The following is a 26,224-nucleotide window of genomic DNA, read 5'->3' on the forward strand; positions in this document are numbered from 1 at the left end:
GTTCATATTGCTAAAATTGTTACATGGGCGTTGTAGCCATAAAGCCCATAATACATGTTGTCAGTTGAATTTGAAATCAATGTGTAGTATGGTTGAAATTCTGTTTTGAAATCGAACGAAACATAAGAAATTCAACTCTATTCCAATTAAAAATGGTTCAAATAACAATGAAGTGATTAGCATTTAACTATGTGTGGATTGTGGACCTTATGAGGATAGACGCCACAGTAATTTAAACAAAAAACACTATATCACACACTTAAGCAGCCACTTTGTGACATCCATCGGTTTTTTTTTACAAAATAACAGTTACCATCACGTCTCTTGTTCAACCAACGCAGCCGTCGACAGCGAGATCTGTTGCATCCTCAACGGCTTCTTACACAGCGCTTTAACACAGGGGGCTAAGAGATACACCAAAACCCCAGCGGCAATGATAGAGATCGCACACAGGGCCCACTGCGCCGCGCGGATGGAGACCGCCGTCTCGGACACGGGCCGCCGGAGTTGGCACGAGTCTATGAGAGATGTGGACGCGTTGTAGGGGCCGCTGACGCGCGCGTTCGAGCCGCAGTCGGAAGCTTGCCAGCCGATCCAGCCGGCTGATCTGTTGAATAGCACCTGGAATAGGTAAGATACATTTTTATCATTGTGGCTTTGGGCTTGTATAGCGTTGAAAAAACCCGGAAAAATTCCCGTTTTTTCTAATAGCCATGTTTTTTTTTAATTTTGATCGGAAAAAACAATGTCACTTAGTTTATATATTTTTACGAAACAAAACAAAAAAATCAGAAATAAACGGAAAAAAACGCACTTTGAAAAGAAGTTGTTAATTTTTCCATTTATATTCAATCCATAGTTTAGGTAACTAACACCTGCTTAGTCGTGTGTTTTGTTATCTAAATGCTGGCTGGCGATCGTTTGTGAAAATGTCTATTGAGTTTGACGCTGTCGTTAGTTTAAAGTTTCATTTCTTTCCCAAAACAACTGAAAAATACGGAAAAAAAACGAAACTTTCAAAACGTCCTGAAAAAACGATTTGATTTTTTTCGAAAATTTTCAACCCTAGGCTTGTAGCAATTTCATTAGCAGAATTTGGGTAAAACAAATAACTATTTTTGCTTTAACTTGTTCCATGAACGCGTAATTTCTTTCCACTGGACGTTCTTGGATGCCACCAACATATTGTTTTATAATTACCTGCAGCCCCTCCATGGCGGTGTAGCCCAGCACGGTCTCGGTCCCGGCCTCCAGCCCCAGCTTGTAGCACACGAAGTCCGCGCCCGCCTCGCCCGCCGACACCACTCGCATGTAGTTCTGAAAAACGTGTAAAAGACCGTAGTCAAAATCAACTATTTTACATCATGCACAAAATAAAACTCAAGAAATAATTGTTTTGTTATTACCGCACCACAGTATTATTTGCCACAATTTTTGCTATTTAATTAACCGGTAAGAACTTCAAAGATTACATGACTGATTTGTCACTTTTCTTTTTATAAAAATTATGAATAAAACTTCATAGGTTTTTATTTATTTGATTATTTGACTTGTCAGTGACCGTGCCTATTCGCATATCACTAAAGTACCTACCTACTTATACATTTATACATATAGATGGCCTAATAATTGGGTACATTACGCATGGCAAACGTTACCTGCGGCGGTATTTCGAGTGTGAAATACTGGTTGTCCGCATCGACGCTCAGTAGATCTATTGCGATCCACGGCAGCGACCATTCCTGCGGCTGCGGCCAGCACCCCGCCTAAAAACGTTTACTAATTTAACGCAACTTTGTGGAAATGGAAACACACTTTACTATGAAACATTAATTTTTCAGGAATAAAAGTTGAAAAAAGCGAGAAAATAAATGTTTGAAATAAATTCTAGTCGTCCACAACAACAAATAGTATTTTAGATGTGAAATATTGTAGGTAATATAATGTGAGATATTGTAACAAAGGTGACTTTTTTTGGACCAGCTATATCGACATGAAAGACACTTATGCAATGCACTTAACACATTCACTGCCCCCGACGCACATGTGCGTCCACCGTCATACAAGTTTGTTCCTAGGCCACGCCCCCTGGCAGTGAATGCGTTAATAGTAAATACTTCCATTGCAATTACCACTTTGCGAAAAATACTGTGCTTTGTCTGCTTTCGCAACACTCTAGTTACTTTTACAGTACATATGGTCCTATTTTCCCGCACTAGTGCGTAAAGGGCCATATGTACTGTTAAAATGTTGTACGATACACGTGCCAATAGGTAATTCGCCACTCGTTTCGAAATTCCTCTTTTCGGCACTTGTATCGTAAATAACTATTGTGAGTTTTCGTAAGGCCTACGAGTAAATCATCTTACCTCTCCATGATACCAAAATTCATCTGAAATCACATTTGTCTCAGGAACTGCATTTCTTATTTGGCCAACGATCTGTGAAAAATAAGACAATATAAAACAAATGTCCATTGAAGGGTATAACTAATGTGTATTAAAGAAGATATTTTCAGGCAAAGGATAACACTTCGTTGGTTACCAGTAATGATCTTAACCTTTTGACCGCCAAGGACGTCAACTGACGGCTACAGCCCAATCATCAACCTTCGTGCAAACCGACATTCACGATGACGCGCCACACACAAAAGGCGTGGTTCAAAGGGTTAAATCCATCTGTTTTATCAGTAGCAGTTTTTATTGGCCACTTTCGACCTTCTAATACTTGATACTTTTTGTAGGTGCTTTATGCATGCATTTAGCCTGATCATAAAATAATCTTACCTCTCTAAAAACAGTGTCAGGCAACCTAATGTTCGTAGTGCCGCTATCTACGATGCTCTTTTCTTCGTTAAGTTTCAAGCAAATCTCATTATTAATATCTGTCACCATAGGACTTTGCGTAGAAGCCGTATTATTGACGCCTGTAGTTGTATCTATCACTCGGACAGACAACACGCCTACTTCATACCAGCGTTGACGGAGAACTGGTGTCTGGTATGTCTGGTTATTATTTTTATTTTCGGTGGCATCATCTGAAAACAATGTTTAAGTATTAGAATAAGTTAAAAAAATATTTTACTACATTCATTGATTGATTGCTACAAATCTCCCGAAAATATTTATAAGACTCTCTTTCGTCTTTTTATCAACATTATTGCAGCACATCCATGCAGCCCATCGGCTTGCAGCTTTTATACTTAGGTACTTTCTATCCACTCACTTGCTTTTGGTAACTGTAGCTACCAGCTGTCACCCTTATTTTATTATAATAATAGAGGTCACTGAAAAATATCAAGCATGTGAGTGGATATGGCCCTCTGTTTTTTATGACAATAAATGTAGGGCTTATTTCTCTATGAAAACCATACAAAAAACGGGCTTACCGTTTGAAAAGACACTCCTCAAATGTCATTGCTGTGTACAACCACAGTTAATAAATAAACACACAATGTATTTATAAAAAAAAAGCATGTAGAAAACCCACCACGGGCAAGTTAAAATGACTTACCAAGCATTTGGAGGTTTCCATAATGAGTTGCGTTAGTAGCACTTTTGACCCCACAGAGCTTGAGTTGGAATGAAATGGGTTTCTTGAGAGTGCGGTCCACAGAGTCTAACCAGGACTCAACAATAATATTCTCACCCCAAGCTCCCACGGGTAAGTATGCCAGGCCTAGAAGACCCTAAACACAAATGTTTAGTCATCATGGATTATATTACATCCACTGTCCTATTAGTAGATAATTTAAAGCAGTGTTTTTCAATCTTTTTCATGATCCGAACCCCTTAGTACGTACAAAATTTTTCGCTTATGTATTGCCTTACAGCTGGCAGAGACTTCCCAGGAAGTCCGAAAGTGGAAAAACACTGCTTCGTGCCTGTTGTTTTAATACTTTGTTGTTTTAATGTTGAAACTGATTCAAACATACACTTTTCAACTCTTGTAAGTTTTTCATTCTATCTCTAAAGTAAGGTAAAGATAAGTTTGAAAGTAAAATACAAAACATAAAACATACTAGCTTTTTTTCAATTAATTATATAAATAATGTGTACATTGTGTACCTGCCATCCAGACCCGTTCATGAAGAATTTATGGCTTTCTGTAATAAGTGCCAAGTCTGTTCTCACTTTGGGGATGTTAGGGAGTGATGGGAACTGCACCCAATCTGACGCCAGGTGTCCGACCCACATCCCTTGGGAGTATTTGGCTTGCACCTGTAAATATTAAACAAACAATTTTAGAACTTCATGTTTTTATTTTAATGGCTTCTTCTAGCCAATATTAGCAAGGTTGATTCAACCAGTGTCAGGGTGGATTTATGTCATGTCATGACATTAAAAGAATGCTCAGTTTGAAGCCCAGCCTGTTGGCTTGTTGGTTGTCAATAGTAATTAATGTACCTGATATGAAAATGTAATTAGAAGTCAAGACTCATTGAAGACATGCTTTGTTTTACCAATTGCAAACTTGTAGCTGATCATGGTCTAATAAAACATGGTCTTCCATTCCCAGAGTGACACGGGCCTACGTCACAATAACATTGCCACTTTATTTCAACATAACATGTTACATGGGTACATTATACCTATGGTTAATAAGTTAAAATATTTCTTTATAATTTTATAATTTTCATTTATATGTATTTTAGCTTAAATTTTACAATAACACGTCATTTTTAATTACTCGTTAGCAATATCTTCCAATTCACGAAAGAAATTTCAGACTTTCGGGTAATTCTGTTTATACTACTGGCAACACAGGATAGCGCTGTGCACATTTGACAATTCGGATCTAGATAACTTCATGCCCTGACCGTCATCCTTGTCGAACGCGTGTTAATTGTTATTTCCTTCTCGCTCAGTGTCAGCAGTCGCAGTGTTTTCCAAACTTTTCACGTCGTAAGCTTGGTAATTAATGTGTAACTGTGAATTAGTTTTTTAAACGTTTGTCTTGTATAGATAAATAAAGTTTAATTTAATACTGATTTGTTTTATTTTACTATGTTTCTACATGAATAACTTAAAATTAATGCCGTTAAAATAATTTTCACCGTTGGTTAAAATTCTCCCACATTTCAAAGTTTGAGAACCTGTAAACAGCATGATGACGTAGGCGCGTGTCAGTTAGGTCATACGCGAATCTCGGAATGGAGTACCAGGCGGAGTATATTATTATACCATGTAGCTGATCTAATAAAAAAATATGCAAAAACTCCATTCTTTTTAGTTAAAGACATAGAGGTGTTAGTTAGGGATTGTAGTAATTATATGAGATGGCAACTATGACTTAAATGAATGTGGCATTTTTTAATAACCCTCAATAAATAAATATATAAATCCATACTTGTTTGCCACTGTCCCAAATGGAGCTAGATTCATTTGCCTTGAAGAATGACTTGCCCCCTTGCTGAGCTTGCGATGCTATAGCCAATGTAGTGCTGCCTGTATCAACTAATAAATTAAACTGAAAGGAAATAACATAATTTGGTCAGAGTGTACGAAAGGGGGGCGTATTATAACACCTATTTTTTATTGTGTAATCGTAGACAACATGCTAAAATAAGCATGTTTTGTAGGAATAACTTTTCTCTAAAGTCAAAAATGGCCGAGATATTTGACACGAAAATTGGGATATTTGACCCGAAAGTTGCTGTGTAATTACGTTTTTTGGGTTGTTGAAAAAAAAAATAACCTCGAAGACTAAGGCGGGAGCAAAGCTCCCGCCTTAGTCTTCTAACCTAACCATATCCAAGTCGGCTCTGTCCAGGAAGGTCTTGCTCGCTCGCTTCGCTCGCTCGCTGCCACTGGCTTCAAATATTAAAATATACATTATAAAAAGTCCAACAACTCAGCCATTTTTAATTTTAGAGAAAAGTTTTTCTAATAAAAGATGCTTATTTTGATGTGATTTACACATTACAATCATTTAAAATATATGTTATAATGACACCACTCTCGATGAAAATTTTACAAGTCCCAGCTCCCTTTAAAAACACCAATCTTTGGAGGCGTCTAACTCGGCCATTTTTAATTTTATAGAAAAGTTGTTCTAATAAAAGATGCTTATTTTCACGTGATCTACACATTACAATCATTTAAAAGTGGTGTCATAATGACACCACTTTGCAAAAAAAATTTCTAAGTCCCAGCCCCCCCTTTGCTACACCCCAACCCATAATTTTATTGTAATTATACATTTAAAATATTATAATACTTATGTTATTCATTTTAAAGAAATTTATCTTTTGCTTTGTAAGTTCAATTTATTTACCTTTTGTGGTGGATGACCTAAGTTCACTTCTACTGAATATGCTTGGCCTGCGTCTCCAAAGAGATTAAATTCTTCTCCAAGAGTATAACTCAAAGAGTAGAACACCACAAAACCGTAAACAAAGTTTCGCATCATCTTAGCACTATTTGAACATAATCCTATGGACTATCCAACGAGAGGTCTTCTTCTTAAATTATGGATCATAATTTAATCAATTCTACACAACATATTATACGCTAAGTAAAAGATAAAGTCATCGTGCACTTTGTTTATTTATAGAAATTAAAGCAATGGATAAATCCCATGCCAAATTTCCAGCATTTTGACAGTTGACGTTTAGCTTATAAATCTTATAATTTCAAAAACGACATTGATTCATGGCAACATTTGTCTCGCATAGGGCTCTATAGACCCAAAGAGAATATAATCACTACGTTTTAAGAGACGGGACTCCATACTAGCGATTTGATTAGTCTGTGTGTGTTTGGTTATCCAATCATTACCAACATGTATGACAAACAACTGTCAAAGAGCAATAGTACCAACATAACAGACTTAAATAGTGTAGTATGCTACACGCTTGCGTATTTTATCGATATCGATTCGTACTCGAAATCAGGTTAGACTCGAGTCCATATTTAAATCGTATGTTATATACAGTGTTCTTTGAGTGGACTAATACATGGTTGGACTTAAATGTGGACACGATATTTATTTGTTAAAATAAAAATATGTAAAATGATTTTTTTTTTAATAATTTAATATAATTAATTTAAAATACATCCCGAAGGTTCGACGGTCCACAGGTAACACAGGAAAATGTGTGTTCACCTGATTAAATGTATTTTTTCTATGTATTATATTCTTGAATAATAAAATTAAGTCTTCCTTTACAACTTATTTGACCCACTGCCTGCATCTGAAAACATTTAATGATTAAAACAGACACACATACATTTTCTTATATTTTAAGTTAAAATCTTAAATAATAGGGAATATTACGCAAAACTCTGCGTAGCGCCACTACCACTATCTGTCACAATCAGGGGGTCTACCGCGAAACAAGAAAATCGAAATTTCGTTATATGCATCTTCTCGGGGATCATAAGATAGTCTTAAGATCTTAACAATTGATTTATCCTGATCAACCTCTTTATCACTCTTGCATATTCGAGCGATAAAGAGGCAGATAACTAAATTTCGATTTTCGCGTTTACCGGTAGGCCCTGGTTAACACACCGCCTTGATGCATCAATGTCATATTTTATTGTCTGTGAAAACTTGTCAAAAAACAGTTTAAGGCAGAGTATGTATAAGTTAGTCTATTAATTTACTAGAGTCGGTAGTGCTGCACTCTGGCGGCAGAACATTGCAGTAATATCCCCTATTACTAGATTCCAAGAAATATATAATATAAATATAATGTCCATTCCATTAATGCACAGATGATAGATAATTTTCCACTAAAAATATTCGGAGAAATAATTATAGTTATGTTGCATGCAAGTTACCAGGGAAATTCACTCATTATATTTTATTTACTATTTACATTGATAAAAATTTTGGCTGCAGTCGATATCGATACTTCGTATCTTATACTTAACTAGCTGACCCGGTGAACTTCGTTTCACCTAGGTACATGTATGCATTTGTTTTTTTTTTGCACGTTCAATACGGATTATACAAGGTGGCCAAATAAGAGGTATACACTTTATTTTTGAAATTTTATTCTATAAAACATAAAAAATATTAAGTATTCCTTGTTAAATATGATATGTAGGGTCAGCAATTACACATGGAAAATAATGTCAGACAAATGTCCACCTCTAGCAGCATGACAGGTGCGAACCCTTTTCATCGCGTTTTTCATCACTTTTTCACACATTTCTGGCGTTATCTCAGCGACAGTGTTTTGAATATTTTGTTTTAATTGCTGAAGGTTCGTTGGCCTATTAGCATAGACACGTCCCTTTAGATAGCCCCACAGAAAAAAGTCAGGAGCTGTTAAATCAGGCGATCTTGGGGGCCAGTCAATGTCACCGTTTCTCGAAATTAATCCACCGGGAAACGTTATTTTTAATGTTTGTATTGTGGCTCGTGGCGCGTGACACGTGTCCCCGTCTTGTAAACGCTCCATAACAAATTTGCCGTATCTACACAAAGTAATTTTCATGCAACAACTGTCATATTTGCCGCCAAAACAAAATGGCGGCAAAAAAAAGTTGTATACCTCCAAGTTGGCCACCCTGTACAATCATTGTATTACTTACAGGCATTATATCAACAAATACGTATACGTACCTAATTTTTTTTCGGTTAGTATCTGTTGTATCGGTTCACTATTATATGACTTGTACGAAACAGGCAACATTATACTAAAATATGTCAATGTCTTGCATTCAAATAAGCTTGTGGAATATAACGCGAAGTTTTCAAATTATCATAACACACATCTTTGATTCCAAAATAATCATCATTTTCGAATTCTGCACTCCCTGAAACCTATAAAACGACACCCATGACGACTTTCATGACAAAGTGCACGGCAGACATCTTGGATTCCAAAATAGTCATTATTTTCGAAACCGGTACTCCCTAAAACCTATAAAACGACACCCATGACAACTTTTATGACAAAGTGCACGGCAGACATCTTGGATTCCAAAATAGTCATTATTTTCGAAACCGGCACTCCCTAAAACCTACAAAACGACACCCATGATGACTTTTATGACAAAGTGCACGGCAGACATCTTGGATTCCAAAACAGTCATCATTTTCGAATTCTGCAGTCCCTAAAACCTATAAAACGACATCCATGATGACTTTTATGTCAAAGTGCACGACAGACATCTTGGATTCCAAAACAGTCATCATTTTCGAATTCTGCACTCCCTAAAACCTATAAAACTACACCCATGACGACTTTTATGACAAAGTGCACGGCAGACATCTTGGATTCCTAAACAGTCATCATTTTCGAAACCGGCACTCCCTAAAACCTATAAAACGACACCCATGACGACTTTTATGATCAAGTGCACGGTAGACATCTCGGATTCCAAAATAGTCATTATTTTCGAAACCGGCACTCCCTAAAACCTATAAAACGACACCCATGATGACTTTTATGACAAAGTACACGGCAGAGATCTTGGATTCCAAAACAGTCATCATTTACAAAACCGGCACTACCTGAAACCTATAAAACGACATCCATGACGACTTTTATGACAAAGTGTTTGGCTGCCATCTTTTTTTTTACGTACAAAAATAACCCCCTGTCAACTTTCAATCGAGATGTAATCTAAAATTTTCTCGATTAATATTCAGATTAATTCAATTTCAATCGTATGTTAGGTCGACTAAATTAATCGCGAATAATTTAATCGACGATTAAATTTGACGATTAACATTTTTTTTCGATTAATTAGTCGAATAAAAAGTTATTCGATTAATACTCATCTGTGGTCAAGTCTGTCGTTTCTATTCATATGACATTTCCGTAAGTTGATGAAAATCGACTAAAAAAACCGGGCAAGTGCGAGTCGGACTCGCGCACGAAGGGTTCCGTACCATAATGCAAAAAAAAACGAAAAAAAAAAGCAAAAAAAAAAACGGTCACCCATCCAAGTACTGACCACTCCCGACGTTGCTTAACTTTGGTCAAAAATCACGTTTGTTGTATGGGAGCCCCATTTAAATCTTTATTTTATTCTGTTTTTAGTATTTGTTGTTATAGCGGCAACAGAAATACATCATCTGTGAAAATTTCAACTGTCTAGCTATCACGGTTCGTGAGATACAGCCTGGTGACAGACGGACGGACGGACGGACGGACGGACGGACGGACGGACGGACAGCGAAGTCTTAGTAATAGGGTCCCGTTTTACCCTTTGGGTACGGAACCCTAAAAAAACGATACAATTAAAACAAAAACCAAATGACAATAAAATGAAATTCGATGTGAAAAAAAGGTTAGTTAATAAAACAAACACATAATACAAAGTTGCAAAAATCGGCATTAAAATCGATTCGACTAATTCGTTTATAATCGCTACATTTGACAAACTTGATGTAACCTTATGGTTAGCCTCATCACTATAGTGCATGCATAAATATAAATATGTCAATCCGTTGTCATTACTGTCACTATTTTAAAATCTCAAATACGGCGTAATCCTAATATTGTGGATATATCTTGTCGGTTCGAAACCCTTTTTTAAATACGTTCTTTAATTTGAGGTAAGAGTTTAGCGTATCGACGGGACATCAAATGTTTGACAGGTAAGATACCTAGGAACATTTTGTATGGGAATGCTTTTTCTTTCATTATTTTGTTTTCGTAAATTTTTTCAATGGTTTTAACAGTTATTCTGCTATTCTGGGCCGAGACTAATCCAACAAATCAAAAACCATGAAAATCGGTCCAGCCGTTCTCGGGTTATGGGTGCTGGAACAAACACGACTTTGTTTTATATATATAGATATACTTGTAGTACATCCCTAGTTCACAATGAAAGTGGATATGAAATATCTAATTTTCGATGTGTTTATAGCCTGCTACACCAAAATAAGGCTAAAAGTATCTAAAGCAATACTTACCGGTCTTCATCTAATGGAAATTTCGCCATAAACTTCCTTTTTTGCGATTTTCGCGAGCGTATCTATTGCCACATATTTCGCACTGAAACAACTTAGTTTTCGGTGGCATTTAACCCTTCGAGTGGCATTGTCCTCCTCGAGGTGTCTACGGTAAGTGGCGGTGGCCGCGAGACGGACAGACATAACAAGCCGGTTGAATGGCGCAGCCATTTTGGAAAAATATACGTCAAGTGGCGGGGCCTCAACGGGTGATCATCGCGAATTTGGCGCGTGTTAGAAATATGACCGTTTCCCAAAAAAAATCTATGAATGATATATACAAACTATATATCACTGAATTCAGCATAAAATGGGTTATTTGATTCTATACCAATGAATTCTATTCTATTTATGTCTTCGAGCAACACGGAAGGGAGGCGGCATTCGCACTATTTCCCCTCTGCCGAGGTACAAGATTAGCGCGTCAATCTAATCTAGCGCGGGTAATAAAACTAGTTGCACTTGGATTTTTCACTAGACCGAGTCCAGACGCGCGCGTGAACACTGCTGCACAAAAATGCCTGGTTGCTCGGTTTTTTGTTATAAAAAGAGGTCGGGGACATCAAATTTACAAAAAGAAAGTGTTACATTTCACATGTAATATTTTTTTTTACATATCATACGTTTAATTACATTCAAACACAATTATTATATTTTAGTCTCATGTAATTGTTGGATTTATCGATTTTGCTCGCTCAGTACAAATTGCGGATCGGTCGAGCGACAAATCCGACTTCTCATCTCTCAGAATACAATAACATACTTCAACGAAAATGTGTTAGTGTGCGTGTTGTGACACTTGTCACTCGTCCGTACACAAAAAGAGATCGAGGTTTGCAGGATTTGCCTTTGACGTGTGTCATTTTCTATGTATTTGTGTCGTCATTACAGATTGGATTCTGTATGTAAGTGTGTGAGAAGTGCGACTGTGTGCACCTTTCCCCCCGCGAAAAATGGCAGAAAGATTTGTACGGTGAGATATCGCTTGGGCCCCTCCCTTCCGATGTGTCGGAAGCCGGTGTTGCTCGAAGATTTATGTGAATTATGCTAGACTTGTTCTAATCTCATATTACCAATTTTTTTCTACTTTCATGTAAAAATACGTATAGTTACGAAATAAAACAATTGATTGTAGAAAAAGCAGTCTTTATGACAAAACAATACATTTAACACGATTCACACAGTTTATTTCACTTTTTATCAGTGCGTATTACGTTTGAATGTTCGCGGCTCGACGACGGTCGGCGCGTAATGGGCGAGGTGGGGCAGGAACATCACGTCATTTCTAACAAACTTTGTTTTACGCGGGAATTCGACCGTTAGGGAATACCATCCTTGTTTATTGACGATTGCATCTTGCAAGAGTGAGCAAGCAAGGCATAGTTTTCACGGTTTTATTTTAGGCGCGAAATGCAGCGTTGCACAGAGGCCGCGAGACGGTCTCTGCCAATTACGGGCTTGTTATGACCGAACCTTCTCGCGGCCTCTGCCACGCAGAGGCATATTTAAAAAAATGGCCGCGCCATTTGTCCTACCGTTCAACCGGAGGTGCTGCCACCCGAAGGGTTAAACAAAATCTATTGACTCACTGTATGTTCTTATCACAATTGACTGTTTTGGAAAATAACGAAAGCTTTTAAAAAAGAAATTGCAAGAAATACGTAAGTAAAACCTACGAACCGCCATGACAAGCAACAAAACAATGTGGCTGACAGTTGACATGACAGATGAATAGCACTGACGCACAGAAGAAATAATAGTACTACCGTACAGAAAGGACACTTCCTACAAACCCGATGTTTGACAGCGATTCAGGGTCGAATCATGCTATCTCTTTCTAATATATAGCACTATCCCTTTCGGCTATTTAGGGTTGTCAAAATTCAAGTGATTATCTTATCTGTGGTCGTGCACGCACAAGGAAGTCAAGTGGTGCCAACCCTAATAATTGCTCGGAGCAATGCCGAGCCGAACGGAGCCGAGTTCGACCGAAGTCAGGAGTGTCTCCCCACTGACTGACGTTTTATTTTGTTTTTTTGGCTATGGCTAGGTTACTAAAGTCCATACAAAACCTATTTTTGTTCCTAGTTGCGTCAGCCTGTATAGACCTTGCGACAAATAGCCTACGATTTTGAATACATTGCGGTATCTGAATAATCGATTAAAGTCATTGCACCTGTAGTAGGTGTAGTAGCAATGTATCGAATCGAATTTTGCATTAGATTTATTGTATTCAATTTTTTTTATTACAAAAATTATGGCCTAAAAATAACTAGAATTCAAAACAAAACGACGTTGGTAAAAAAAGACAAATGTTGTTTGTAGAAAAAAATGTTAACCTCTCCTCCCCAACCCCTTCTCTAGCTAGAAATAATAAACTTCGTTTTCGGTAGAATAAAGCGATTGTATTCTAATAAATAATAGGGGTGGGCATTTTTCGTTTTACTGCTAAATATCCATACCAGTGAAGTACAATAGCGAATTGGCTGATTCTATGACTGTGTTATATTTGTATTAGTTTAGGGTTTGTTTCTAAAATGAACGGGTTCATAGCCGTCCACTGTGGTAAGTGAGCAACTCAAGTATAATTATTTCATTCTTCAAAGTCTCCTCATTTTACGGTTAAAGATTCTTTATTCTCACAAGAATTACAATTTCACTCATTTTCACATTAAATAATATCTATTTAGGTGCCGGCTACCACAGTGATAATTTAAAAAAGGAATATCAGAAACTATGCCATGTAGCTTGTAGGAAAGCAAGTGAATCACTCAATCAGGGAGGCAGTGCTGTTGATGCCATTGAAAAAGCAATAATAGGTGAGAAACCTTACATTTTTTCACAAGTCCATCGTTAATTTTGAAAATTACAATTTAATTTTAATCTAATGTTCCAGAACTAGAAAACAGCCCACTGACCAATGCTGGTTACGGTTCAAACTTGAGTTGGGATGGTTCAGTTGAATGTGATGCATCAATCATGAATGGCCAGACATTACATTTTGGTGCATGTGGTGCAGTTTCTAATGTCTGGAACCCAATCACATTGGCAAAACAACTCTGTGTAAAACAATGTGACAGCCTCTCACTAGGCAGAGTGCCACCTTGCATCCTCACTGGTAAAGGTGCCAAACTCTGGGCAAGGAGAATGGGACTGGAAATTGTTGATGACCGCAAAATGATTTCAGCTAGAGCTTACAGAAGCTACAAGCATTGTAAAAGAAAACTAAAGAGATATTCTCAGCAAAATGACATTAAATTCAGTCCCCTAGATACTGTGGGAGCTATTTGTATTGACTCTAATGGTTTAGTGGCAGCTGGAGCTAGTTCAGGTGGAGTATCACTGAAACATGAAGGTAGAGTCGGTCAAGCGGCCTCATTTGCTAGTGGAGTATGGGCAGTTACAAGCAGAGATGGAATCCAACAGTCAATAGCATCTTGCACTTCAGGATGTGGAGAACATTTGATAAGAACACAACTAGCGAAGAACACAGCCGAGAGTTTGTTAGAACCTTCACCAGTACTAGGCTTAGATAAATGTTTAAAAGAAAAGTTTTTAGAATCACCCTATTTGTGGGATGTGGGGCAACGGCTGGGGGGGACTTTAGCTTTACGATTTGACCCCCAAGCTGGAGAAGGAGAGGTGATTTGGGGACACACAACTAAAACAATGTGTGTTGGATTTATGTCTACTGAGAGTGATAGACCAAAGGTAAAAAAAACATAAATTAACTACTTTTGCATTAGATAAAAAATCATGTACATGCTTGCTTTTGTATGCTTGTTATTTTGTTGTTTCTGTTGTAAAACTTCTTGCTGCAAATACTTCACACCCATATTTTTCCTTTACAGTGTGTGTTTTCTTATCTTCCGCAAAAAGTGGCACCTGGGCAAAAAGCAGTGGTCTCCGGCCATCCTTTCACAGTCCCAACCCAACCTAACCCTGTAGTGCAGTGGGAGATCAAAACTGACCCCCACTTGATTGAAACTAATCACAATGGATCTCTTTGACAAACAGTAACAGTATAGTTCCTCTGACAAACTAAGTATTATGTTATGCTTTCAGTATTCAAAAAGTATATTAAAAAAACTTGTTTAATTATTATGTAGCATGAAATAAGTGAGAAAAATAAATGGTTACCATCAGGACAAATCGTTTTCTTTTTGTTAAATGATAGATCACTACAGTAACTATGAGTTAATAAGTGAGAATCACATCTAAGACTGGGGTGAAAATCAGTTATTGTGCTGACAGTAGGATAGTTTATCCTGTAGAATAAATTCGACTGTATGGAAAGACAGACAAATATTATTTTTTAAAGCCGCGCGCGCCGTGTGCGTCCTAATGGCTACAGATCCCTAATAATAATAATTCAGCCTATACGTCCCACTGCTGAGCACAGGCCTCCTCAGCTCTCATGCGAAAGGGCATGGGCTATAAATGATTGATATACGAAACGTATGACGTATGGCAACAACCCTATAAGCCCCAAAAAAATAAATCCACTACTCATCTCACAATCCGTAACATGCATGTGATTATAATTAAGATCCTATAGCATTCCTTATCCGCAAAAGAGTAGAATATCGGAACATCACACTACATGTGATAATTGATAAAGGGTAGGTATATCAATGAAAAATCCTGATTTAATTAAAAAAAAGGCTTTATCCGTGACTGTAAATGTAAATAATAAATTCGGTGAGAGGCGATTAAGTACAATAAAAATGTGCTCTAAAAGAAAAATATAAGTGCTATTTTGAGTAAAATACAAATCTATTGTACATAGAAATAATAGTAATATCAAAATGCCAATTACATAATTTTAATCACATCTTGAATGCCAATTTAAATTGATATTGTCACTGGAGTAATTTCAATTATCACATTGTACATTACCGAGTAATTAGTAATATTATGCTCATTGTAAATTTATACTGACATAGACGAAGGAATAAGAAGACTCACAAAGCGGTGCAAAGTATTGTAGCTTTTGATGGCTGAAACTAGATGGCGCTGCACAGCATCCCTTTGTCTATCATCAAACAAAATTCACATGTGCATAATATGACATAAATGTCATGAATAAGCTTAAATTTAGTGACAACTTGAGTTGTCCAGGTCATATGTCTCTTAATGTGTTACAAAAATCTCTGTCCGTCAGCTTGTGACCGAAGTCCTAAGTTACGTGGCACCAAGTGACCATTATGACCTTTACAAAGCACCATTTGTTATCTGAATAGTACCAATTTTAAATAGGTCAATATACAACAAGAACATGTATAATGAGTTTTGTTATATAACAGTATATTCAATTGATATCGATATATCACCAAATTACCTTTGCCTAGCTAGGCAATTATTTTAATGATGAAGACAAGTGATAAATAATTTAGTAAAACAATATATGATTAAATTTTTAGTTATTCCACAAGAAATTGATACTTTGTTTGCTTTTGCATTGATATAAAGACTTTACGTATGCTATAGTTCGTTTTTTTAACATTAGAAAAAGACTACGCGATCTTGACGTGTCTATTAATTGAAGAACGCTTTTTAAAAATCAGTAACTATTACTTATTAAAGCTAAATAATGTCAATAATCGTATATGATTCACGATTGTTACATATTTGCCGTGACTTATTTTTTTATTATTTTTTTTCAATAAATAGACACGTCAAGATTGTTTACCTTTTTTCTAATGCTAAAAAAACGAACTATAGGAATTTGCAAATGCCATAACGACGATTTTGGCTAAGGATATGGAGGTACTTTCTATTGTAAATACCACATTTTTACTACTAAGAACTGTCAGTGCACATTTTAGCTGTTAAAATAATTATTGTATTTTACTGGTGCCCTAAATAAAATAATTATTATACTAAGATAAAACCTACAAATTATATTAGAATAACTTAATCTACTTACATATTTATTACGTCAATTTACATTGTCATTGTCTCCACATAAATCAAACTTTGTACTGAAGTAAGGTAAATTATTATTTCATTGCATTATTATGGAAGTTTCTGATTTAAGTCATACATAATTATTCAGTTCATTCTTTTTCACTGGTATAAATAGTTTTTTTTTTGTTTCCTCTTTGGACTACCGAAGTATTACAATCAAGTTATTATAATTTATAAAGAACATATAAAAAGTGACATACTTTGGCAGTTGCATATTATGAGGCACTGAACTTAATATATGTTATTCTAATGGTGATAGGAAGGCCCTACGAAGGAAGCAGTCAAGTATATGTAATAAAATACATATGATACGCTAATTACATTATTATCTTTTAGGTACCACAACTGGGTAAAACACCCATTACCATTACGTTTTGCTATGCAAATTGAAACAGTACAGGATTTACAATATCATAAATAATATCATCTAAGAAATATTAATTCATAATGTAAAATATCACATACCTAAAGCTAAATTAAGGCAAACTATCAAAAAAATATGCTTAGTACCGATTAGAAAATTACGGATTAGGCTGATTTCCAGTGAAAGTATTTTTATAACTACTAAACAAAATTCACAGAAATTCTGGCAAGGTTTGTTACCTAAATGAACAACACATTATTATGAATTGTTTATGAAACAAATCGTTTTTGGTAGGCAGTCCAATTGGTTAGGACAACTAACCAAGTAAAGGTATACAAGTATTTTGTAACCTAAGAAATATTTCCTTGTAGGTAATATTGAACTAGGGTTTTCAATCTCTCCTCTTATTTTATCGTACCAATCCTAACTATTGTCTTAAGTCGTTCACACCGATCACATTTTAGTTCAAATGAGTATAAACAAATATGTAAACATTAAATGCTGAATAATACTGTAAAACAAATTCGTGTGATTTGTCATATATCACTGGTTGAAAGCTGCCAATCACAATAAACATTTAAAGGAAAAATAATAAGGACGAATTACAAGGCATCTCATCAGTCTCTTTCCTAGTCAAGCACTTTATTAAGACACATACTCACACACATCCATATTCATACCAAATCGCAGACTCCTTGGAGTTTTCCGGTTTCTCATTCCGACTCGGTCTTCTGTCATGTCTCGGCTCTTCCTTTTCGTGTAGATTATTCTCTGGTATCTGTTCATTCATGGACCTTTGGAGGTCACTCGACCTGTCCAGGCTTTGACACGCGTTGTCTCCGATTACGGTGGATATTCTGTTGTAAACCAGATAAGTGGGGTTTGGGTTTTCCTTCAGGGGCGTGCTTTGCGGTCTGGTGTTGAGGGTGACGTCCGGGTTGTCGTCCGCCACGTACACCGTGCGCCGCGAACCGGCCGTGCCGAACACTGGAGATGGAGTCGATACTGAAACGTACAAGATAGGTTAAAGAAACGAGTTGTAAAACTTCTGGGAAACAAAATCTACAGGACTGCAACGTGGAAATATAAGCTAGGAGGAATTTCCAACGGAGAAGTAATTAAGGAAAAATAATGTGTCATTCCAGAGGTCGTTAAAGAGAAAGATTTAAGAAAGACATAGTTGGATATTGCTTCACTGTTAAGGGCAATCTCAAATTTACCACTCATTTTCATTTCAAGTCTTTATTTATGGTGTGTGTACAGGTTTACAGGATCAATTAAAAAAAAATTAAAAGCAAGTTACCTGCTGGCAATCCTGTGTCCCCTTCAAGTCCCTGATAGCTGTTCCTATGAGAAGGTGGCACAGCTTTATGTGGCCGCCTCCTCAACGAAGCTCGTATCAGAGCGTCGTCCCCTCCGCCACTATGTATCGATGCCGTCGAAAGTCTCCTCACAAAATTCCCTTCACTTAACCTAGTAGAATCCAAACTGGGTATAGACCCAGACGTATCAAAGTCCGGCTTCTTTAGAAATTTATCATCAAACCTCCTGCCGAAGGAAAAATCTGCGCTATTTCTTGGTGATTCTCCACTGGGGTTAGATGACCCTTGATCTTGCTCGGAGCTTTTAGACATCTTCTCCATATCTTGACTTCCTGGGTCTGATTCGCCGGATTCTGAACCGGCAAGTGTCAACTGGGACTTGGAGCGGCTAGCATCCTCAATCCGCTTAGTGTTTCTGGAGGGAACTTTATTGATCAAGTCTGTGCCAGCTTTTCTAACTCTTTTTACAAATGACGCCCCAAAACCTCGTCGTTTCGTTGTGCAGTTATCGAGTTTTTTGTAATGCTCCATTATTTTTTCTTCCAATTTCTCTTTCTGACGACACAAGGCATTGACTTTGTCCGCAAACATTTTCTCTTCTTCGTGATAATGTTGTTTGTCTTTCAAAGAATGCGCTAATAGTTCATGATATTGTGTAAGGAGTTGTGATACATGATCCATTAATGATCGCCTATCGGCGTCTAAGCTCTTATTCATTTGGACAAGCATTTCGCAATGCTGATTTGTTTTGTTTATCTCTAATTCCATACTCGTAATCACTTCAACTTTTGTGTTTATTTCTCCTGACATCTCAGTGTTTCTTAATTTTAATTGAGTTACTTCACTTCTAAGACTTCTATACTCCTCTTGCATATTTCTATATTCATTCTTTAGCCTGTCACTAGCTGTAAACAGATTTCTGAAATCGTCTTTCAATTTAGAATGTTCTGCTCTTAGATTGACTAAGTTTCTTGATTCTATCTTCAAATTGTCTCTTTCCATGTCATACTCCGCCACTTTCTTTTCGCAGTTCACCAATTTTTCTTTTAATTCCCTATTCTCCATCTTAAGATCTCTCAATGATACCTTAACAGGTTCTCTTTCACTGAGCAGCATCTCGTATTCTGTGTTCAGTTGCTCATGAAGAGTTTGTAAAGCAACCTGATCTCTCAACAAATTATCTTGTTTATCTTTAAGCACTTCTAGTTGCTTTAATATCTCTTCTTTTTCAGCCGCCAGCTGGCTATTTGCCAGTTGTAACGTCATTTGCTGTGAAATTAGTGAGCCATTCTGTGAGTTTAGTGTTGCAATATTTACTTGTAATTTGGCATTTTCGGCTTGACAGCTTTCAAGAGAAGCTTGCAAGACTGCAAGATCCGATGTCAATTGTTCTATTTGAGGATTGATAACATCCTCTTCAGGTTCTTTCTTTTCTGTCACAATACAATCGCACGGAACTAACTTTGTGAGATTTATTTTTGCCGCTATGTCTGATATCATTGCTTCATGGTCTGAATTTGTCATAATTTTTTCCAGCATGTACTCTACATTTACATCTTTAGATATAATTTCAGAAACGTGAATGCCAAGCTTTTCAATACAATTTCGAACTTTATCAAAGTTTACTTTTTCTGTTATCAAGTCTTTTTGTAAAGTCTGAATAGTCTCACTGTCTACTTTCTTCTGTGACTTTAACTCTTGTGTTTTCTGTTCCAGATCCTGTAGTTTATGCAACATGGTCTGACTGACTTCGACTTCGCGAGTTAATCTTTCAATTTCTTTCTTCTTTAATTCTATCTCGGTAGTAAGCTTGTCTAGTGAAACATCTTTTTCCTCAACTGCTTCTCTTAGTTTACCAACTTCTCTCTGCAGATTATGTGCTTCTTTTTCACTGTATGTTAGCCTTGTTTTAAGTTCCTCCGTCTGTATAATTAACCCAGTAACTTTGTCTGCTTCTGGTTTTAGCATATTTAATTCTTTTGTTTTGGCATCCAAAGTTTTCTCTAAATCATCAGCTCTCCTCTGTATGGAATCACAAAGCATTTGAATACGTTGTTTGTCCTTTGTCAAAGATTCTAAGTGTTTTTCAAAATCTTGGAGTTTATTTTTCTCAGATTCACGATCTATTGACTGCCGATCTATAAGTGACTTCTGACTGTCTAATGAATCTTGCAGCTTTCGGTTTTCTTCCAATGCATTTTTGAAAACGTCTTCAAGTTCCGAATTTTGTTGCATCACTCTATTGCAGTTTTCTTGTAATTGTTCACATTTCAGTGTTAACCTTTTCTTTTCTTTTTCTAGATCTAAGACTTTATCACTACTTTCTAGTAATGATTGTTCTCTCAGACTATCAATTGTAGAGAGAAGTCTTTTATTTTCTAGTTCTAGTTTTAAAGCTCTCGCTTGTGCATTGCTTGTTAATTGTTCCGATAAACTATTTTCACCAGATTCTAAGGTACTTTCGCATTCGTTGTCTGTGTCTAAATTGCTATTATTACTTTCACTCAGTACAGATTTCGTTATGTACTGTAGATGATTATTTTCTTCTATTAATTCTTGGATCTTCTGTTGGTCAGCATCTCTTTCCTGAAAAAAAAATAGAGTCATGTTGACAAGAATGACAAGAAAATGCTTTAGGAAAATAAGGAGTTGCAGTGTAAACCTTTGAAATGGCTGTACAAGCAAAACTTAGTTCTTATTTACTTACTTCACAGATTTAGTAAATAAGATAAATATAATATTTGGGTAAAAATGATAACTAATTCATTTTCTGCCAAAAAACCCCCGATTGACGAATAAAATGTCGTAAAGACTGAAATCCCAAAGTCACTCCTGCATGTCAAAAGCAAGACTTGCAGATAAGCTGATAAAATTTAATTCTTACCAGAGCTATGTCATTGGCTTCTCTCTTTAACTTAATCATTGCGGCTTCTAACGTCAAACACTGCTCCGCCCGTTTCCTGGCCCTCTGTAGCTGTTCTTCTAAGGCATCCCTGGTTTCCATCAAGGCCTTGTTGTCCTCCCGTAGCTCTGCTACTCTGGTCTTGTAATACTCTGCGTCTGCAAGGCGATCGCGGTACCTCTGGATGTCTTGTTCTAGCCTAAAGCAAAATAAAATTAATGAATACCGTAAATCACTATTTCTAAGGCCAACTCACTCAACCGTATTTTCGCAAACAAATTAATACATTCACAGTAAATATTTTGGCTAATACAGTGGTGGGCAAAGTACGGCCCGCGAATGGATATTATCCGGCCCGCCGCCGGTCCTATGAAATAATTAGTATGTGGCGTTGGCCCACGATTATCACAAATCAAAATAAATTTTGGCTACAATTCTGGCCCTCCACTTAAATTTCCTAAACTTTCTGGCCCCCCATGAAGAAAGTTTGCCCACCACTGGGCTAATACAACTAATTCTGAACCTAATAAGTAGCAATGATTAATTGATTGTATAAGAAGTGTAGGTAGAGTCTAAGGAAATTTCAAAATTCACGCCCCCGAGTATGACAGCTAAAGTAGATAGCTCTTTATATTTTGCGGTAACTGAATTATCATTATCAAACGTCAACTTTTGTCAAATTGAGTTACAGCATAATGGTCAGGGCCGTACAGCGCCTTCTACATTAGCTGTCAAATTCGAAGCAAAAGCTTATACAATCAATGAATCTTTATCAAATAGTCAACTCACCTATCACATCGTTCCGCCTTCTCTCTCAAGGCATCAACCTCATCCCTATACCCAACTGCTTTCCTGGCTTCATTAAACCACTCCTGGCTGTCCGTCCGTAACTTCGCGAGAACTAGTTTTGTGTGCTCTAATTCTTCGCGGCACTCTGACAGCTGTTCTGATTTTTCTTCTCTGTAAAAATTATGTTATTTTTGTATTATTGGTGTTAATTTTGCGAAGAATGAGGTTGAAAACTGAAAGCGTTGCAAAGGGCACTATTAAGCGATCTTAGGACTACAGATTTTGGAAGTGTTCTATTAAAAGAAATACAACCAAATCCCATAATTCAATCAAGCATGTCAAATTTTCTCGAAAGATTAGAGGAAATTCTGGCAGCTGGTATATTGAGAAGATAAGGATTTGCCGCCGATGCGTAGCCTTTGTATTATGTACGGACCACCACATGCACACAGTGGTGACCTCTGGAGTAAGAAACTACCAGTTTTGAAACTTACAATGAAGCATACTGCAAAAAGTTTATATGTGCCGGAAAATGTACATTCCTGGACATTGGCCTCTGACTAGACCTTAGTGATTTGTAATGTGCTGTTCATTTCAGTCACATCCACTGGTTCCCTGTTGTTGAGTGATTCTAGGTCCCCCATATCAATGACTTAAAAAAAAAAAGTTACTTACAATTCTTGTCTCTGCTTTCTCAATCGTGCCTTCCAATCTGCAAGCTCTACAGCCAAATGCTGGCTTTCCCCATTACTCTGACTGACGTTTTGTGTTGATCTGGCTGTACCATTCTTATTTTCATTTTCCGTTTCATACAGCCCCTCATTAAGCATTAGTGTGGCCCAGTTTTGTAAGTAATGATCCCTTTCTTTAGCTAGTCTCCTCATGTGATTGAACATTGCAGGTGATTGAAAGAGATCTACTGCGTCTGGCGTTAATACAACTGTTTGCATATCGGTAACCTAGAACAGAAAAGGTTTCTGTTAATATATTTTACTCACGCATGAATATTGACCAAAGGCGACTTATTTCAATGAAAAGTGAAACTGGGCTTGAAAGCCCAGAAATGTGAGTCGGCCACCAGCTAACCCGATTACAATTTTATCGTACATGATGGGTCAACTTCAGCTGTAAAACTCGAGGGTAGAAATTTTCTCGGCTGTTATATGACTTTTACTATTAGTATCTCTTTGGCTATGTAGCCAAGATACCGCGACACGTATTACGCTACGTAGCCTGCGATAATTTGCCATATTACCTGTGCTCCTGTTTGTAAAACAACATGTCCTATTAATGTGCGTGTGCTTTAACGCTTGGCATCCCAGGGCTTTAAATTAGTTAGTACTTCATCCAACTTTAGTTTGAATATAACAGTTTACAATTTTTAAATAAACACGGGTGCACCAGCAAATATTCGTCCAAGCAAACATCGGCTGTTGCGCAACTGCTACTCGCGAAAAGTGACACTTAAGTACAAATTGAAGTCTTTATGTCAAGGTTGATTATGATTTATGATTTTATGAAGGACAGTCTTACTCTGCGTTTGAGAATCTTTGGAATAATTTCATAGCAACTTTAATATTTTTACTGTACTTGTGGAAATAACTGTGTCCATCTCCCTTCTAACTTTAGAACCGCAAAAATTTTAGACAAAATTCTGAACAAAAAGCTTAAATAAACGACGTAAGTGCCGCGAAGATACGCCCTTTTGCCAGGGGTGCGGAACTCCTGACTTCGGCCAAACTCGGCTCCGCTCGGCTCAGCATTGCTCCGAGCAATTATTAGGGTTGACACAACTTGACGTCCCTTTGCGTGCACGACCACAGATAAGATAATGGCTTGAATTTTGACAAGCCTAAATAGCCGAAAGGGATAGTGCCATATATTAGAAAGGGACAGCATGACGGTTCAGGACCGCTGTCAAACTTCGGTTTTGTAGGAAGTTTCCTTTCTGTACGGCAGTTACTATTATTTATTTTGTGCTTTTACTTGTATGGCTTTTTATATTGTATGAAGGTATGGAACCCTCCATTATGCGTGGCCGACTATTTTTTAAAGTTTAATCACTCTGTGACATGTACAAAGTTTCACAACTCATTAATAAATCTGCCATCTCATTGCTTATTTTAGTGTTCATTGAGAACTTTCTTTTGCCATTGCAACATTAAGTATGTCAAAGATAATGCTATGTTATCACAATCACATACCTGTTTGATGCATTCCACAATGTTATGTTGCAGTTCCACATCTAATTCTTTAATCCTAGTGATGAATGTCTCCTTATTAGGACACTGAACAGCGGCCCCTAGCAACAACAATATTAACAGTTTCATGTTCTCCAATCCTTCTCTGGATTCCGGTGTTTTCCCCAAGCAAATACATTCTGGTACCACTAGGAGTGTCATCCCAAGTTCTTCTTCATACAAGCCCTTTACATTTTTGATGATAGCATCAAAGTTCTTAACTCTCCCTAATATTAAAGCCTGGTCTTCTAGACCAGCTAGTTTTGTGATATGGAAGGAAGGCTCTGGGTCTATCAGGAGGTAAACTTGCTGGAGAAGCTCCCCGCTGAAGAGAGCTGAGTACTCTTTTATGCATTCTGGACTTGGTAGGCACGATTTCAACTGAAAAGGACAAAGCAATATGAGAGTAACCTTATTTGATTGCTAATATAAACACTTTCTATATCTCACTAAAAGTGACTGGTCAAATCATTCAGAAAAACTGATGTTTTTTATCTGTGGACAGTGACAATATGAAAGTTGGTGATTCAGGTACATTTTCAAACCTTTAATCATACACATTTTAAGTAGAAGATTAGAACATGCCTATAAACATCTGCCTGGAACATTAATAGGTTTAAAGTCCATTTATGTTATGATGTCCACAGGAAAGCCATATAACCTTAACTCATAGTAAAAAGGTTTTAACCCAATTCTTTTACTCAATTGTATTATTAAAGTAGGTATGTATATCAAAATCTCAAATAATTAAGGAATAAAGTTGTCTGAACAGTCCCAGATGTTTTGTTGCAGTTTATGATCAATATAGTCAGTTCAAACTTTAAGTAAGTTGGTTAATGTATTTCATTTTATCTAGGATAAATTTGTTTTTACTTTAAGATTCTTAAAAATAAATAAGTTCCCTATTACACCAAAAGCTTGAGAAATATGTGGTTATTAGTTAAAAATATTTAACTTATCTATACATTACATTCAGTATCACTTAATGGGTATCTCAAGAGTACAGACCTGACCTAATTTCATGTTTATGAATTATTATCAATTTATCACATACCAATGTGATCATAAATTAAATTAAAAAGTTCTTGTATTATTATTATCAGTCATGTCATGATAAGACACCATGTCCGTGGTCATAAATATTACATTAAAAACATACAGAAACTAATATGACTAACTTTACTGAATCAACACATTTACAACAACACAACACAGACAATCCTAACTGAAAAATTCGAAAAATAAGCAATTACATCTATTACGAAATACCTCTGTTCACTGAAGTATGACGATTAGCAGAATGAAACAATTTTTATGTCCCTATACTTACAAAGACATTAAATTACCATTACTACAACATAAGTAAAAACGCAAGTTCGCTCAGGCGGAACGGCTGTATGATTTTGTCTCACGGCTCATTATAACACTCAAAGAAACAAAACCAAAGGTATCACTTACCCAAGAAACAAGGGGGCCGCTCAAGAATTCTTCGATCTCAGTAGCAGAAGCGGCCATTCTCGCCAAGCGTTATGATGAACGGAGCCGACTCCTTTGAAAGTGTCCCAAGCGCATGGCATCAAAATATTCCTCACAATTCACACGAGCTAGAAATTTTCTCAACATCTGCTATGGAATACAAAGAAACTACGGCGAGTACCTACACTACCAGCAAACAAATTTACGCGACTATGGTCGTCTCGTTTCATTGAGTTGACTG

At 36.8% G+C, this 26,224-nt stretch overlaps 3 protein-coding genes across 3 annotated transcripts; 1 reads left to right on the forward strand and 2 right to left on the reverse strand.

Annotated features, from left to right (window-relative positions):
• Positions 1-271: 271 nt before the first annotated feature.
• LOC134794311 (beta-secretase 1-like) lies at positions 272-6,575 on the reverse strand. The gene is made up of 9 exons (XM_063766075.1): positions 6,277-6,575; positions 5,350-5,469; positions 4,068-4,220; positions 3,514-3,688; positions 2,787-3,037; positions 2,370-2,441; positions 1,659-1,766; positions 1,201-1,317; positions 272-621 (listed from the first exon to the last, which is right to left on the reverse strand). The coding sequence occupies exons 1-9, from the start codon at positions 6,409-6,411 to the stop codon at positions 316-318; spliced, it is 1,437 nt and encodes a 478-aa protein (XP_063622145.1). The 5' UTR covers positions 6,412-6,575; the 3' UTR covers positions 272-315.
• A 6,733-nt stretch (positions 6,576-13,308) lies between these two features.
• Positions 13,309-15,008, forward strand: LOC134794312 (threonine aspartase 1). Its single transcript, XM_063766077.1, has 4 exons — positions 13,309-13,485; positions 13,611-13,739; positions 13,817-14,631; positions 14,772-15,008. Exons 1-4 carry the CDS (start codon positions 13,458-13,460, stop codon positions 14,928-14,930), a joined length of 1,131 nt encoding a protein of 376 aa, XP_063622147.1. The 5' UTR covers positions 13,309-13,457; the 3' UTR covers positions 14,931-15,008.
• A 1,648-nt stretch (positions 15,009-16,656) lies between these two features.
• LOC134794313 (protein Daple) lies at positions 16,657-26,192 on the reverse strand. The gene is made up of 7 exons (XM_063766078.1): positions 25,966-26,192; positions 24,472-24,888; positions 22,943-23,226; positions 22,268-22,438; positions 21,461-21,677; positions 18,558-21,162; positions 16,657-18,259 (listed from the first exon to the last, which is right to left on the reverse strand). Exons 1-7 carry the CDS (start codon positions 26,020-26,022, stop codon positions 17,913-17,915), a joined length of 4,098 nt encoding a protein of 1,365 aa, XP_063622148.1. The 5' UTR covers positions 26,023-26,192; the 3' UTR covers positions 16,657-17,912.
• Between the last annotated feature and the right edge of the window lie 32 nt (positions 26,193-26,224).

Source organism: Cydia splendana, chromosome 10, assembly GCF_910591565.1.
Source record: "Cydia splendana chromosome 10, ilCydSple1.2, whole genome shotgun sequence".
NCBI lineage: Eukaryota > Metazoa > Arthropoda > Insecta > Lepidoptera > Tortricidae > Cydia > Cydia splendana.